This window comes from Spermophilus citellus (assembly GCF_964194105.1).
Source record: "Spermophilus citellus genome assembly, chromosome: 1".
NCBI classification, from domain to species: domain Eukaryota; kingdom Metazoa; phylum Chordata; class Mammalia; order Rodentia; family Sciuridae; genus Spermophilus; species Spermophilus citellus.
This window is the reverse complement of record NC_138182.1, coordinates 192,376,876-192,392,494: the sequence shown is the minus strand read 5'-3', so window position 1 is coordinate 192,392,494 and position 15,619 is coordinate 192,376,876. Positions and strand designations below refer to the sequence as shown.

The 15,619-nt window shown below is 45.1% G+C and overlaps 1 protein-coding gene across 4 annotated transcripts; it reads left to right on the top strand.

Annotated features, from left to right (window-relative positions):
- The first annotated feature begins 157 nt into the window (after positions 1-157).
- On the top strand, positions 158-13,926 carry FAM53C (family with sequence similarity 53 member C). 4 transcript variants are annotated; one of them, XM_081309570.1, is made up of 5 exons: positions 158-382; positions 3,519-3,650; positions 4,104-4,161; positions 8,597-9,378; positions 10,872-13,926. In XM_081309570.1, the coding sequence occupies exons 2-5, from the start codon at positions 3,552-3,554 to the stop codon at positions 11,127-11,129; spliced, it is 1,197 nt and encodes a 398-aa protein (XP_081165696.1). In that variant the 5' UTR covers positions 158-382; positions 3,519-3,551; the 3' UTR covers positions 11,130-13,926. The 4 variants fall into 4 exon arrangements, with proteins under 4 accessions (XP_081165696.1, XP_081165695.1, XP_081165698.1 ...); XM_081309569.1 differs by having other exon boundaries at positions 163-382; positions 8,594-9,378; XM_081309572.1 differs by having other exon boundaries at positions 352-382; positions 3,519-3,748.
- Positions 13,927-15,619: the final 1,693 nt, after the last annotated feature.

Sequence of the window (15,619 nt, the reverse complement as noted above, 5' to 3'; positions counted from 1 at the left end):
CTGGAGGGCGAGAGCGACGGCTTTGTTTACCTTTGTCCGACATGGCCTCCCCCACGAGTTTCAAGATATGCTTCCAACTGGACCCTTCCACCTTCTGTGATATTTTGGAGGGGGGTTGACTTATTAGTGAGGAAACCGCCCCATCATTAAATCAAAGCCTCAGGCTCGTTCCCGACAGTGTTACACTAGGAAGATTTTAAGAGAAAAACGACACAGGGCTCTGGACTCCGCAGAAGGTTCAGGGGGATTCTGCGAGCGCGAGTGTTCCCCCACTCGCCTCAGAGGCCCGTTGGTTCACGCCGGCGCCTTTTAAGGGCACCGTGGGGCGAACCGAGCGCTCAGAGCTGCTCCGGCCGCGGCCCTGGGAGCTGGTGGAGCCGCGGTAGGTGGCGGAGGGCAGGTGGCGCTGGGGCCTCGGGGCGGGCACCTCGGCTGTCCCTCCTCCTTTCCTTGCTCCCCTCCCCCAGCCCAGCCGTCCGCGCGGCCCGGCCTCGCAGGCCGCCTCCGCGGGGAGAGCACGGGACCTGGTGGGGGAGGGGGTGGCGGAGTCTTAAGTCCCAGACCCTCCCCATCCCTAGTGTCCTGAGTTCGCTTCCCGCGGCCAGATGTTGGAACCCGAGTGGGAAGAGGCCAGCGACAGCCCCTACCTCTGAAAGAGCCTCCCCCCCGGGGGGGGGGTTAGCGTACGCCCCATGCCCCACCCCGCGGGGACAGGCAGGGCAACAGAGGGAGAGGTTGAAGATTGGAGGGGGCCTAGCCTTTTGCTTCTTCATCGTGGTGGGGGGAGGGGTGCTCCCCACTTGTCACCCCTATCCCCACAAGAACCATATGGAAAAAGAGCAGTCAGATCCTCACTTACCTGTTCTTGTACCTCCCTTCCTCCCTCGTGTTTTCCTTCATTCTCCACCAGAGGCGAGGTGCTTGGACCTGGGGGGGGGGGGGGAGATCCCCAGGGGATTTGTGACTCTCCTGTCCCTTGGCCTTACTTGGTCCTAGGTTGTTCAGGTTTCCGCACAACCCAAGCATCCCTGAAGCACAAGTGTCAGGGGTTACTACTGACCAATAGCAGTGGAGTGGGGGTCTAATCTTTATTTTAGGGGGCTTGTGTTGGAAGAGCCTAGACTGTTAGGCCTGGTGGGGTTGCTGGAAGGGCCTAGCGGCCTGCTGGTCTGTAAAGGGCTGAGCCCCTTTACAGTTAGGCTGAGAAGTTTTAAGTTTAGTGAACGTTCAGGGCTGTCTCTACCTCTTAGATACACAAAATGGAAGGGGTAGGAAGGCGACAAGAGAGGGCTTCTTAACACTTTTTTCAGTGCCTGCTTGAGAAAGAGAAGGCCCCTCGCGGAGCTGGTTTGCCTTCTTTTGTGTCCTGGTTTGATTCCTTATGGCTTCCGTTCCCCCTTTCAGCCTGGCCTGTTTTAGGAAACTCAGGTTGAGAGTATCAGTTGTGTGGTAGTAGTTGCATTGTTCCAGTTACCGCTGTGTGTGGCCACATCCCAATAATTAAAATGCAGAAAAACACAAAATCACTCACTTCACTTGATCCTAGAGAGGGTGGGAGTTTGCTGCTTGTTCAAAGCCCTCATGAAAAGCTTGAAAGAGTAGAGTTTGCTTTACTCCGTGCTCCTCTTGACTGGTCAGCCTGAGGCCTGGGGTCTCTAGGGTAAAAGCCTGCAGTTAAGTTCCTCTCTGGTTGATCTTTGAGAGCAAAGTTAAGAAACCAGGAGCAGAAGTGATATGAGCTTTAGTTTCTCTCACAAGAACATGGGAGAAACAACTGAAAGGAGTTGAAGGAAGCAGGAACTTTGTTCAGGGTGGTAGTAATAATTATGCATGAAAATTATAGTTAACTATAATGATGATTGATTTCTGCATCTTTCTTCCAAAGAACTCAAAATACATCCAAGTGTATTTCTTTGCTTTTCCTTGTGGCCTTCTGAAGTGAGAATTGGGTAGGGATAATTCCCTCCTTTGTAGAGTGTGATCTGCCCCCAAGGTCACAGAAGGAAGTACTGCCTTAGGCTTCCTTCCTTGGTGAGCAGGTAAGGGAGGATGGCATCCAACCAGAGAGAGACCCTATTGCCTTCTTCATCTTAATGATACCATCACTTCTGGCATGCCAAGGCTTTGAAGAACAACAAACAGAAAGAATGAGAAACAGCAGCCTGTGTGGGCTCCTGATTTTTATAGGTCAGATGGTATGTTTTTGTATATTTTGATATATGATGTTATATCATTCCTATGAGAGATTAAGGTTATTGTATCCATTTTACTTATGAGTAAACTGAAGAATGTGAAGTGATTGCCAAAACTGCCTCAGCTAATTTGATTAAGACAGATTTCTTGATTGTTACATGAGCTAATGCTACATACATTTTCAGGTGAGCTATCTCTGTGCTGGTCATTTCTGATTCTCCCTGCCTCAAGACACTAGGTTAAGCTGGGCATGGTAGTACATTCCTGTAATCTCAGTGGTTTGAGAGGCTGAGACGGGAGGTTCACAAATTCATGGCCAGCCTCAACAACTTAGATCGTATCTCAAAATAAAAAAGGCTGGGATATGGTTTAGTAGTAAAGTGCCCCTGGGTTAAATCTCTAGTAACAAACAGAAGAACCTGGGTTATCCTCCCCTTTTCCTTTGAGCAAGGCTCCTTAAGCAATTGTGTGGGTTTGAAGCCTGTTCTCTAGTAAGAGTGAGTTAGCTTCCTCATCAGAATTCAAACATGGGAAAGAATCTTTTTTTTTTTTTTTTTTTTTTTAAGAGAGAGTGAGAGAGGAGAGAGAGAGAGAGAGAATTTTTTATTATTTATTTTTTAGTTCTCGGCGGACACAACATCTTTGTTAGTATGTGGTGCTGAGGATCGAACCCGGGCCACATGCATGCCAGGCGAGCACGCTACCGCTTGAGCCACATCCCCAGCCCCGGGAAAGAATCTTGATTGATTATATTCATGGTCTTTTGCAGATATTCTAACAACTTAGTTGAATAATGTCATGAAGTTTTTTTTTTTATCTGTGTAGTTGAAATATAATTGGAATTATCCTAACCATTTATAGGAGAATACACAAAGATATCTATGAAATAATAATATATCAGTTGTTCAGGCTATGAGAGGACATAAAATCTTATTTACTCTGGTCTAAAGTAGAAAGTCATGCTTATAGCCATTGCCCCTCCTTGTATTCTATTTTGTAGTTTAGGAGAAGGTACCTCTTTTAGTTTCTGAGTGGTTCTGGTATTCCAGATAGAAATGGCAGAGCATGAACCAGGTTAGGAATGGTAAATAGGTTTCAACCTATTGCTTGAGAACTCCAGTTTATTTTACTGGATATCTGGAGTTCCACGTTCAGTATGTTTCTGAGGCTATGTTTAGGCTTATCAGGAGCGAGCTGTGATCAATTAACGATGTCTGCCAGAGGCTTGGCATAGCAGTGCTGTGGTATGTGTGCCATGCATTTTCCATCACTGGACCAGGTATATCTCTAATATCACTTGGGGCTGGTCCCTCTGTAATTGGCAGACTCAGCAGGCATGACTGGAGAGGGAAGTCCCAATGGTGCTAGAATGGTGCTGCAGTGGCAGAAGACGGCTCACGAGTGAGGTCTGGAAGAACGACAGGGAAGACATCCATCATTTGCTCCAAAGTGTGCAAGTAAAATCCTGGGGAGAATCATGATAACCTTGATCACTGAGCAGCTACAGAAACAGACTCTGGATGAGCTGAAATGTACACGCTTCAGCATCAGTCTGGTAAAAGACCAGTCTTCCTGCTTCTCCATGGCCCCTCCCCCTTTTTTCTGAGGCTGTTTGTTGCTACTACTTTACCCTTGTCCTGTAGTGTATAATTATTGTACTTGTACTGAAAAAGGCCACTAATGGCTTAGAACCCAGCCCAAAAGGAAGGGGGCAGGGATTTTTCCATTGATAGAGAAGGGATATCAAAATTGGGTGGAAAAGGGTTTGAGAAATTAGAAGATGTGGATTGTTCTACTGTCTCTAACACCCCTATAGCGAATGAATTGCAGGAAAGAATTTAAGAGGGCTTTCTAGAAATTTGTCAGTGTGCCCTGAACCTAAATCATGATAGCTATTCTTTCTTTCTTAGCCTTTGCCTGATCATGCAGACATCTCCAACTGTGGGAACCCTTTCCAGCTTGTGTCTGGTAAGGCATCATGTGTGTGTTTTGTGTATGCCTCTATCCATGTATTTCTTTCACTGGTTTCCAGTGACTAGGACTAACTAGCTATTTTAGTTAGCAAGAACTAACTAGTTATTTTAGTTAGTTAGAAGAGGATAAGTTTATTTAGTACTCATAGTTTCAGAGGTCTCAATACATAGATGGCCACTCCATTGTTCTGGTGAGGCAGAACATCAGGGTAGAAGGGTATGACAGTGGAACGCAATTCAGAACATGACAGTCAGGAAGCAGAGATACCACTCACCAAGTCACCTGGGACAAAATACAAACCCCAAAGGTACGCCTCCAGCGACCTATCTCCTTCAGCCATACCCTACCTACTTAATCCATTCAAGTGGGTTATCACACTGATTAGGTTAAGGCTGATAACCCAATCATTTCACCTCTTAAAATTTCTTGCATTATCTCACACATGAGCTTTTGAGGGACACCTCATATCTAAACCATAATAGTAGCCTACCTCTAGAACTTTTTTCTTGCCAGGGGCACTCTGAGATTGGCATATGTCTCCATTTTACTGCCTTAGAATAAAAGTTTTCTGTTTGTGCCTTTGGGGACTTAAGTTAGCTTATATAGCTTATAGCTTATGGAGACTTTTTAAATCTTTTTTTTTTTTTTTAATCCCAGGTGCTTTACCACTGAGCCATATCCCCAGTCTTATAGTTTTTGAACTACTAGGGTCTCACTAAGTTGCTGAGGCTGGCTTTGAGTTTGTGATCCTTATGCTTTAGTCTCCTGAGCTGTTGAGATTAAGGTGTGTGCTCCTGGCCCTTTTTATTTATTTTGAGACAGGGTATTGTTAAGTTGCTGAGACTGGCTTGGAACTTGCAATCTTTCTGCCTCAGACTCCTGAGTCCCTGAGATTTCAGGCATACACCATCGTACCTAGTTTTAAATAGGTAGTACATTTATATAGTTCAAAAAATTTTGAATACCAACCAAAAGTTTATACTGATAAAAGTATATTCTTTACCAGGCAAGGTGGGGCATACCTATAATATCAGCTATTTGGGAGACTGGGGCAGGAAGATTGCAAGTTTGAGGCTAGCCTCAGCAAATTAGTGAGGGCTTAAGCAACTTAGTGAGATCCTGTCTAAAATTTAAAAAAATAAAAATAAAAAAGGCTGAGGTTGTAGCTCAGTGGTAGAGCACTCCTGGGTTCAGCCCCCAGCACCACACACATAAAAAAGTCATCTTCTCCTATCTCCTGTTCATCCAGCTCCTACCACCTCCCTAAAAATAACTCTTAGACTGGGGTTCATTGGTAAAGCACTTGCCTTTACATGCATGAAATCCTGGGTTCAATCTCTAGTACTGAAGGGGAAAAGATAAAAAAGCCACTCCTATTATTAATTTCTTATATACTTAACTGGAATTTCTTTATACAGTTAAAAGCAAATATAAATGCATCTATTTATTCCCACTTTTAAACATATATGTTATGCTACAATCTTTTTTTGGTACTGGAGATTGAAGCCAGAGGGGCTTTACCACTGAATCATATCCCCAGCTCTTTTTACTTTGAAACCAGGTATTCCTGAGTTGCTGAGGCAGGCTTGGAACTCCTGCTCTACCTTCACCAGTTGCTAGGATTACAAGTGTGTGCCACCACCACTCCTGCCCACCCCCCCCCCCTTTTTTTTAATACAGCCAAGATGGGTTTTCTGAAGCAAGAGGACTCTAAGTATAAGGCCTCAGTAACTGAGAGAGACTGTCAGCAACTTAGTGAGACCTACTATCAAAATAAAAAAGAAGCCACATGCAGTGGTATATGTGTGTAATCCCTGTGATTCAGGAGACTGAGAAAGGATTGCAAGTTTGAGACCAGCCTGGCCAAATTAGGGAGACCCTGTCTCAATAAAATAAAGAGGGCTGGGTAAAATACCCCTGGGTTCAATTCCCAGTACTTCAAAAAATAAAAATAAATAAAAAGTTAAAAAGAACTGGGGACATAGCTTAGTGATAAAGCAACCCTAAGTTCATTTCCCAGTGCCCCCTTCCAAAATACAACTAGGAAATCTTTCCCTATCAGTATGCTGAGCATTTCCTTGTTTTATGTAGCAGCATCTTATTATACTGAAAAAAAATATACCATAGTTTATTTAACCAATCTCCTATTGATGTATAGTTAGGTTATTATTTATTTATTTTTTGGTATATAAATTTGTGGGTTTTTTTAGTACTAGAAATTGAACCTAGGGATGCTTTACCACTGAGCTATAACCCCAGCCCTTTTTGCTTTTTATTTTGATACAAGGTCTCACTAAGTTCCTTACAGGCTTGCTAAGTTGCTGAGGCTGTGATCAATGATAAATAAACTTGTGATCCTCTTGCTTCAGCCTCCTGAATTTTGGGATTACAGGTTTGATTACTGTTACTGGAAGTTTAGGTTATCTAATCTTCTGTTCACTATATAAAACCTGTACACAGGTCATTTTTAATTGTTTATTTTGTGGTACAGGGATTGAACCCAGGGTAGTCTACCATTGAACTACATTCTTGGCCCTTTTTATTTTTTTATTTCAAGACAGGCTTCTCACTAAATTACTGAGGCAGGCATTGAACTTGCAACCATCCTGCCTCAACCTCCCAAATATCTGGGATTATAGGCATGCACCACTATGCCTGGCTCATAAGTCATTTTTCACATGTGAAAATATATCTGAGGTGGAAATTCCTAGGTTATAAACTAGGGCCTATTCATAGGCATAACTAATAGACAGCCAGAAATCTCTAATCCATGCTGCTGGGTTATTCAGCATCTCATTTTCTTTTCTGGGATAGTTGGCAAGGAAAGTGGATTGGGAAAAGCATCTTCATTCAGTCTTTTCCTACTGTTAAACACTTGATGAAAGCCAGGTATTATGCCATAAGTACCCTTAAAGACCCATGGTCCCTGCTTTCATGGAAGTTATAAACAGAAGAATTATTGGCTAAATTGAGTTAGCTAAAAGTTTTGTCATCAAGTTTGACTTCATATACTAGCCAACTAGACAGAGGAGCTTGAAGTAGGCCCTTTCTCAGTGTGCTATATCCCAAAAGTTGATTTTTGATTGGATCATTCCTTTTAGCCCATTTCCCCTTCCTTCCCTTGGCCCCATCTGTTTGGCTTAAGAGAAGGCCAAAGAGAAGGGAATCAGAGTATTTGGGTAGCCAGACAGAACGGAACATCAACAGTTCAAAGTCTTACGGTTTCCCAAGCACAGATTCTATCATCAAAGGTCTTCCCCATTCTGTTTTTCCTCTCTAGGAATAAACAATAAACAGGCCTTAGGAATAAAAGTTATCTCCCACCTGCTTAATTACCTCTTACTTCTTGGCAGCCCTGAAATTCTGTTCGTCCTGTTGACATATGAGAAGGGAGAAGGCCAAGGAAAGAAAGTATAGGCCTGCTTTTCAGAACCTGGGCAGGAAGCAAGGAGGAGTGGTTAGTAATAGGGTTAGATGGAATGGAGTGAGGGTAAGCCTGGCACACACACAGACGTGTTTGTTTCTCATGTGATGTTTTATCTTTGAAAGTGAGTTGAAGGCAGCATATGAAATACAGGTTTTTGTTTTGTTTGCAGTGCTTGGAATTGAATCTAGGGCCTTGCACATGCTAGGCAGGCACTCTACCTCTGAGCCCTCAAATAGTTTTTTTTTTTTTTTTTTTTTTTTTTAGTACCAGGGATTGAACCCAGGGATGTTAACCACTGAGAAGCATCCCCAGACCTTTTTTATATTTTATTTAGAGTCATGGTCTTACTGAGTTGTTAAGTGCCTTGCTAATCTGCTGAGATTGGCTTTGAATTCCCAATCCTTTTGCCTCAGCCTCCTGAGTTGCTGGGATTACAGGCGTGTGCCACTGCACCCAGCCTGAAATGTTTTTGATTCTAGGTGGTTTCTCAAAACAGAGGCAGTATAGTAGAGTGGGTTTTAAATACAAAAAAAAAAAAAAAAGGAAAAAAAAAACTTGATATCACACAGACCTGGATTTGAATCCTGTTTGATTGATTGATTGATTTAGTAGGTACTGGAGATTGAACCCAGAGGTACTTTACCACAAAGCCACATCCACAGCCCTTTTTATTTTTATTTTGAGACAATTTCTCAGTAATTTGCTTAGGGCCTTGCCAAGTTGCTGAGACTGGCTTTGAATTTGCAATCCTCCTGTCTCAGCCTTCTGAGTTGCTGGGATTACAGGTGTGCACTTCCATGCCCAGCTGCATTAGTCATTTGACTGCTAAGCAATTTGGGGCAAGTTATTGAACTTGTCTCATGTGAAATGAGGATAATCATAATACCTCTCTTATAGAGGTTTTTGGGAAACCACATGAAGTTCTCAGTACATTGTGTGTCAGATAAGCTCTCAGAAAGTGTTAGCTATCATTAATATTTTATTATGAATGCCTTCCAGAAGGTGCTTCCTGGAGGGGCCTGCCCCACTGTTCCTGTGCTGAGTTCCAAGACAGCCTCAACTTCAACTATCACCCCTCAGGCTTGAGCCTGCACCTCAGACCACCCAGTCGGGGAAGCTCCCCACAGGAGCAACCTCTCTCCCAAGTCCTAAGCCCTGAGCCCCCAGACCCAGAGAAGCTTCCTGTGCCCCCTGCCCCTCCATCCAAGAGGCACTGCCGTTCACTCTCAGTGCCCGTGGACCTGTCTCGCTGGCAGCCAGTGTGGCGGCCCGCCCCCTCCAAGCTGTGGACTCCCATCAAGCATCGGGGCACTGGTGGAGGGGGTGGGCCGCAGGTGCCTCACCAGAGCCCCCCCAAGCGGGTCTCCAGCCTCAGGTTCCTCCAAGCTCCCAGTGCCTCTTCTCAATGTGCCCCAGCCCACAGACCCTACAGTCCCCCTTTTTTCAGTCTGGCCCTGACCCAAGATTCCTCTCGACCCTGTGCCACCTCCCCTCAAAGTGGCTCCTGGGAGAGTGATGCTGAGTCCCTGTCACCCTGCCCACCCCAGCGCCGCTTCTCCCTGTCACCCAGCCTGGGCCCACAGGCAAATCGCTTCTTGCCGTCTGCCCGGAGCTCCCCTGCTTCTTCCCCGGAGTTGCCCTGGCGACCTCGAGGTCTCCGTAACCTTCCCCGAAGCCGCTCACAGCCTTGTGATCTGGATGCCCGCAAGACTGGGGTCAAGCGGCGCCACGAGGAGGATCCCCGGCGTCTGCGGCCTTCCTTGGACTTTGACAAGATGAATCAGGTGGGACCAATATGATGGGAGAGCTTGGATAGAAATGTGTGTGTGGGGGGGGTCGGGGCATTCTGTTTATAACTCCTTTTGAGCCGTCCCCTTGTTAGAGCTTCCCTGAAAGCTCTTTTCTGTCTGAGCTTTATCTTATTTTTTTAATGGAACTGGAGATTAGGGCCTAATACATGCAAGGCAATTGCTCTACCACTGATCTCCATCCCAAGCCCTTATTTTATTTTGAGACAGGGCCTTACTAAGTTGCTGAGGTTGTCCTGATCCTCCTACCCCTGCCTCCCTAGAGGCTGTGATTAAGTCTGTGATTACAGGCATGTGACATCATACCTGGCCTGTCTGAGCTTTTGGTAAGATGATCCACCAACTTGGTTTGCATGGGACTGTTCAATTTTAGCACTGAATGTCTTTTTTTTTTTTTTAGTTAATAGAACTTTATATGTGGTGCTGAGAATCAAACCTAGTGCCTCACACATGCTAGGCAAGTGCTTCTACCACTGAGCTACAACCCAGCTCCCTGAAAGTCTTGTGAGATTCCTCAGGCCTAGGGGTCACAGAGAAACTGGAGTGCAACCCTTGTTACACCTTCCAAAGGGATCCCAGATTGTCCTGCCAGAGGCATTTTGCTTCTTCTTTAGGAGTACATAAACCTCAAGCCAGGTGTGGTGGTGTATACCTGTGATCCCAGCAACTCAGGAGGCTGAGGTAGGAGGATCATAAGTTCAAGGACAGCCTCAGCAGCCTAGTGCGTCCTCAGGAATTTAGTGAGACCATGTCTCAAAATAAAAAATAAAAAGAGCTGAGGATGTATCTCAGTAGTAAAGCACTCCTGGGTTCAATCCTCAGTACCCCCAATCCCCCCATAAAGAGTGCATAAATCACAAAAGTCCTATCACCAGTGAGTGCCCTATTCCTCCTAGCCCTCTGGACTGGTTTTGACACTTGCCTTTCACTGCTTCACATGGGCCCGTGAGAGGCTTAAACAGATGTTTATCTGTTCAATCAGTGTTTTCTGGCATCCTAATGTGAATGCAGTTGTTGTATGTACTTGCCTGCTTTTTTCATATTCTTTCTAGATCATTGGGTCACAAGTCTCTTTGAGAATTTGTTCATTTATTCATAATAGTCATCCAACCACACAGCAAGCACTTATTGAAAACCCACTATGTACTTACTTGATTCTGACTAGGCACTGGCAGAACAGACTAGCAGAACAGTCAACTGATGTTCCTGTCTGCATGGACCTTATAAATGAGCTTCTATCCTTGAATCTGTTGGAAACCAGATTCTCTTTCCTCAGAGAAATTTGTGTTTGTATAGTAAATTTTCCAAATTTTTTATCAGGATGCTTATCAACCTCACCCTAAAACCTAAAATTCCTGCCTTCAAGTGTAACTGAGAAGGGACACTTTGAAGTATATCTTAAGTTGCTGTAGGAAATAGTATTTTTTTCTTCATCTTCTAACTTTGTCTTTTTTTTTTTTTTTTTACAGAAACCCTACTCAGGAGGTCTCTGTCTCCAAGAAACAGACCGGGAAGGCAGCAGCATCTCTCCTCCGTGGTTCATGGCCTGTAGCCCCCCACCTCTCTCGGCTTCCTGCAGCCCCATTGAGGGTTCCTCCCAGGTGCTGAGTGAAAGTGAAGAGGAGGAGGAGGGGGCTGTGCGGTGGGGGCGGCAGGCACTGAGCAAGCGGACACTGTGCCAGCAGGACTTTGGGGACCTGGACTTGAATCTGATTGAGGAGAACTAAAACTGAGAGGCTACTTCCTGGGGCCACACAGACTGACTCTCTTATGGCTACTAACAAGTGTCGAGGCCCCAAGGCTGAGGGCCCAGCCTGGGAATGGGGGTGAGTGGAGGGCTCCGACTCAGGGCAGCCGGAAATCTTCTCGCTCCAGCAAGCTCGACCATGCCAAGAGACTGGCCGGGACAAGATAAACGGAGCTGGTGGCGGGAGGGACAGCCCCAGAGCAGACCCTTTCCATGGCGGCCCTGAGTGTGAGTATCCCTGCCGCTGAGAGAGCAATGGGCAGGGAAGGAAGGGGTCTGCTGACCCCAGCTCGGGGAATTTCACTAGCCCCTTTGCTTCAAAGGGCACTTGTGTCTTAGAATTTGGCCAGGGTAGGGGGTTCAGTCAGCCTCCTCAGAGAAATTGTGTGAGAGTGTGTGCGTGCATGGGAGTGTACTTGAGGAGAAAAGTGTGTTTGCATAGCCTTAGGGAAGGAAGGCAGTTGCTCCTTAACAACAGAGCATCATGATACCCCAAGGATCTTGAGTTTTTAAGGGGACAGTGGGCTTATTCAAGGAGCCAAGAGGATGGTTCCAAGTTTTCCTTTTTTCTAAAGAGCTCTGGAACCAGGCTTGTAATCCATAGCAACACTGGCTCTGCAAGGGATACTGTTTTGGGGGTACACCAGGGCCTTTTAAGTGATGTGACCTCAGCTAATGGTCTTTTCCTCAGTCCCACCCCCTCCCACTAGATCTAGTATTGAGGGCTGCAGGGGTTGCCATGTTTATTCTGAGCTGGCCTGTTTTTTCTCATCAGATTGTCTAGGCCATATACAACTTGCCTCTCTGGCTCTCTGTGTAGATGCAACATGTGGGCAACATGAGACTGGGCTGAAGGGCTCTGTCTCTTTTTCACTGAGGGGACCTCTTCCTCTCATCTTCTGACCATCCAGTTTAGAGACAAGATAGCAAGGCCCTATCTTGGTCCCCACCATCTGTTGAGGCAGACTTGCAACAAGAGTAGTAGCATTCAGTCCCCAGCAGAAAGGGGTAAACTTGCCCTAGCACTGCCCTTTGGAAGCAGTCTGTAAGGAGACATATTCTTATAAGAACCAGGCCCAGACTCTTTTCTGACATGCTTGAGAAAGAAGAAGGGGTGATCAGCATTTAATAGTTTGCTTACCTTCCACTTCTGCCAGGAAATGTTTATTTTCTTCTAATTGGCCCTGAGAGACCACAAGGAGATTGGGGCTCACTGAGGGATTGGCTAAGGATGTGTAAAGCAAAGGCTGTGAGAAGCAGCTGGGAGTTTGTTGTTGTTGGATTGAATTTCCTTTTTTGTTTCTCATCCACAACTTGAGCCAGGGCAGCAGGTCTCGGTGGCCTCAGTGGTGGATTTGAGGACTATAGAGCTATAGATACCTTGTTAGGGCTGGCACCAGTGAACATGCATACTGAAGCTGCTGCAATAGTAGCCTATAAGGTTTTGTCCAGCTTTGGTTAGACCCTGCATGACCAAATTGGACCTGCTCTTTCTGTTTATTGCAAGAAGAGCATTTTTCTGTTCAATTTCCAGGGTGTCTTAGGACCCAATTCCTCATGATAGGGAAGAAGACCAAATTCTGTTTTTTCTTCCTTATGGAATTGAGCCTGACATTTTATATATCGTGTCAGAATCAGAGGCTTTGGCCTCCTTGCCTCCACTTCAGAGGAGGTGGCCATGTCTTCTTGAGCCTATGGCCCTCAGAGGCTCTACCCTTCCAGGGCTCCTCCCATCTCCTTGCTAGTTACCACATATTGCCACTTGGGCTACCAGGTCTCTAGGGGCCTGAGAGAGGCTCTCTAGAGAATCCAGGGAAACTGTGAGCCCAGGAGTTGCCCATCGTTGGTTTCATCCCTCCCCTGGTTCTTCTCTCCCTCTTCAGGCCATAATTTCCCTGGTGCCGACTTCTTTTCCTCCTGGGGCATCCTCATCCCTGGGCTCTCTGCTGCAGATTGGCTGTGCCAGTTTCCAGTAGTTCACTGGCAATGCCAGCAGGGTCTCTATAGGCCCTAAACTGAAGAAATGAGAGCAGTGATTCAGCTCCATCCTGGCTTCCTTAGCACCTAGGGCACCATCCTTAGGGGAGAAGGTCTACAGTTGTTGTATTTTAATTCCATTACTTTAAGTCTGGAAAGTTCAACTAGTCAGAACTATCATCTTGCTTCTTAATCTAAGCACCTGTGGCCCTGGAACAAGCCTTTTAAGAAGTGGTTCATTTTGCTTTACACAATAGGTCTGTTCCAACAGTTCTGTGTAAGCCAGATGCTTTTTTTTTTTTTTTTTTAAATGCATTTGGACTGCTGACTATTTCAAAGCAGCCATGATTGCTTCTTTTGTAAAGCAAGCAACTTCCCTCTACTTTAGCTGTTTTGAATATTTGGATTTTCACATATTGGGCTTACCCAGAGTGGAACACAACTCCAGGGCTTGTGGCTGACGCTGGGTTGATGTCTGCATCTGTGCTGTGTGTGTGGTGTGGCTGGCCAGTAGGTGAGTATTCCTGCGTGTGTGAGTGAAGCCACTCCCAGGCTGGTGCTCTCCTCCTGTGCCCGGTGACTGCCCAGTGGCAGCCCAGCTGCCCTTCACTCCCACCTGCTGCCAAAGTCCCTGTACTAATGGGATTACAAAAACAAAAAGTGGAAAAAGATTTTTCGTAAACTTTGTTTTATATTAAAAAAAAATCCATAAGTCTGTGTGTGTTAAACATGAGGTTCTGCCTCTGTGGCTGTGTTTGAAAAAATAAAGTTTTATTAGAATAATCCATTTTCCCAAGCAATCTTGTGTACTACAGTGTCTTTTTCCCTTACCCACAAAGAAAGGCAAGGAAGAGGCAGGGAGCAGGTCACCTAGCTAGCTTCCAATTCCTTTTTCTAAGACATGATTAGGCCTTGGTTATTTCTAGCAGTCTGATTTGTTCTCTGTCCCTGGCACTTATACCTATCCCCTCTTCCTTGCTTTCACTCTCACTTCCAGTGGGTTGAAGTCAGGTATTAATACATTTCAGTTCCCTGAGAAGTGCTTAATGGTATGGTTAGAAACTTGGTCTGGATTGGTTTACAGGCTTTGGGTGCAGGGAGAAAGCAGGGTGGGAGACAGCCAGGAATCTCTTCCTTTCTTAAGAGCTTTCACATGTTGTGTACTGAGGGATGGATATGTAGTCATCAGATTTCAGATTCCAAAGACCTGGGCAATTTCTCCATCCTAAAAATACTGCTTTTGGAAAATTATCCCAGCAGCAAAGCTTCTCTTTTGTCCTAGGGGATGGGTATTTTCCCTAATACTTCAATTTGGAGTGTTTGCTGAAAGAAGCTGTGTGGTTCAAGTCTTTGACTTTTCTGTTCTACCCTTTCTCTTCTCCCTGTGTTAACCATCTTCTAATGTGTGTGAGTGAAATGTAGTAGCTTAGAGATCAGGCAAGAGCCCCGTAGCCTTTCTTTATCAGTGGTGGTGTTGACTAGCCAGGCAGCAAGAGTCAAGTTGCTTAGCCTATGTCCTAGTTTCCTGCTTCAAATTGGTGACACTCATCATTGAATACTGATGAAGTGCACAGGAGGACAGGATTGGCTTGACTACCTGGAGCCTTTGCAAAGGTGAAAATACACCTTAGAAAGTATGGGAGTTATTGAATTCCCTGGAAACAAAGGAGGGGCTTTGGAGATGGGTTAGGGCCGGGGCATGTGATTAAAAGTGGCTTAGTATTAATTTTTTCTTCCTTCAAAACTGTTGTTGAGCTAAAGTTTGAACATCTAAAATGATTCTGTCTCCCTTTTCTTTTCTTTTGAATTTTATACTTGGATTTGTTTGTTTGTTTTTGGCAATGCTGGGGACTGAACCCAGGGCCTTGCACATGCTAGGCAAATGCTTTCCCACTGAGCTACATCCCAGCCCTATAATTGGGTTTTTCTACTGTTTATTTAATGTGAGGCCAAGTGTGATATCATTTTTCATTCCTGAAACCTCACTTGTATAGAAAAGAATGTAAACTCCATGAGGGCGAGGGTTTTGTTTTATTCTGTTGTGTCTGCAACACTTTGGAAAGTTCTTGGCACATGAAAAGTGTCTGACATATTTGTTGAATGAATTTCCCCTTTGCCCTTCCCATCCCTGAGCTTAAGTACATTTCTGTCTCCATTGCTGTGAGAAACCAGCCTTAGAGATTGGGGCAGTAATTAAAGCTCCATATGGGAGAAAATCCCAGCAGTTAACTTTTTTTTTTTTTTTTTTAAGATTTATATTTTAGTTGTAGTTGAACAGAGTACCTTTATTTTATTTATTTATTTTTATGTAGTGCTGAGGATCAAACACAGGGTGTCACACATGCTAGGTGAGAGCTAGACCGCTGAGCCACAACCCCAGCCCCAGCAGTTAATTTTATAAAAAAAAATTATTTTTTAGTTGTAGATGGACACAATACCTTTATTTATTTGTTTTTATGTAGTGCTGAGAATCGAACCCAGTGCCTCACACAT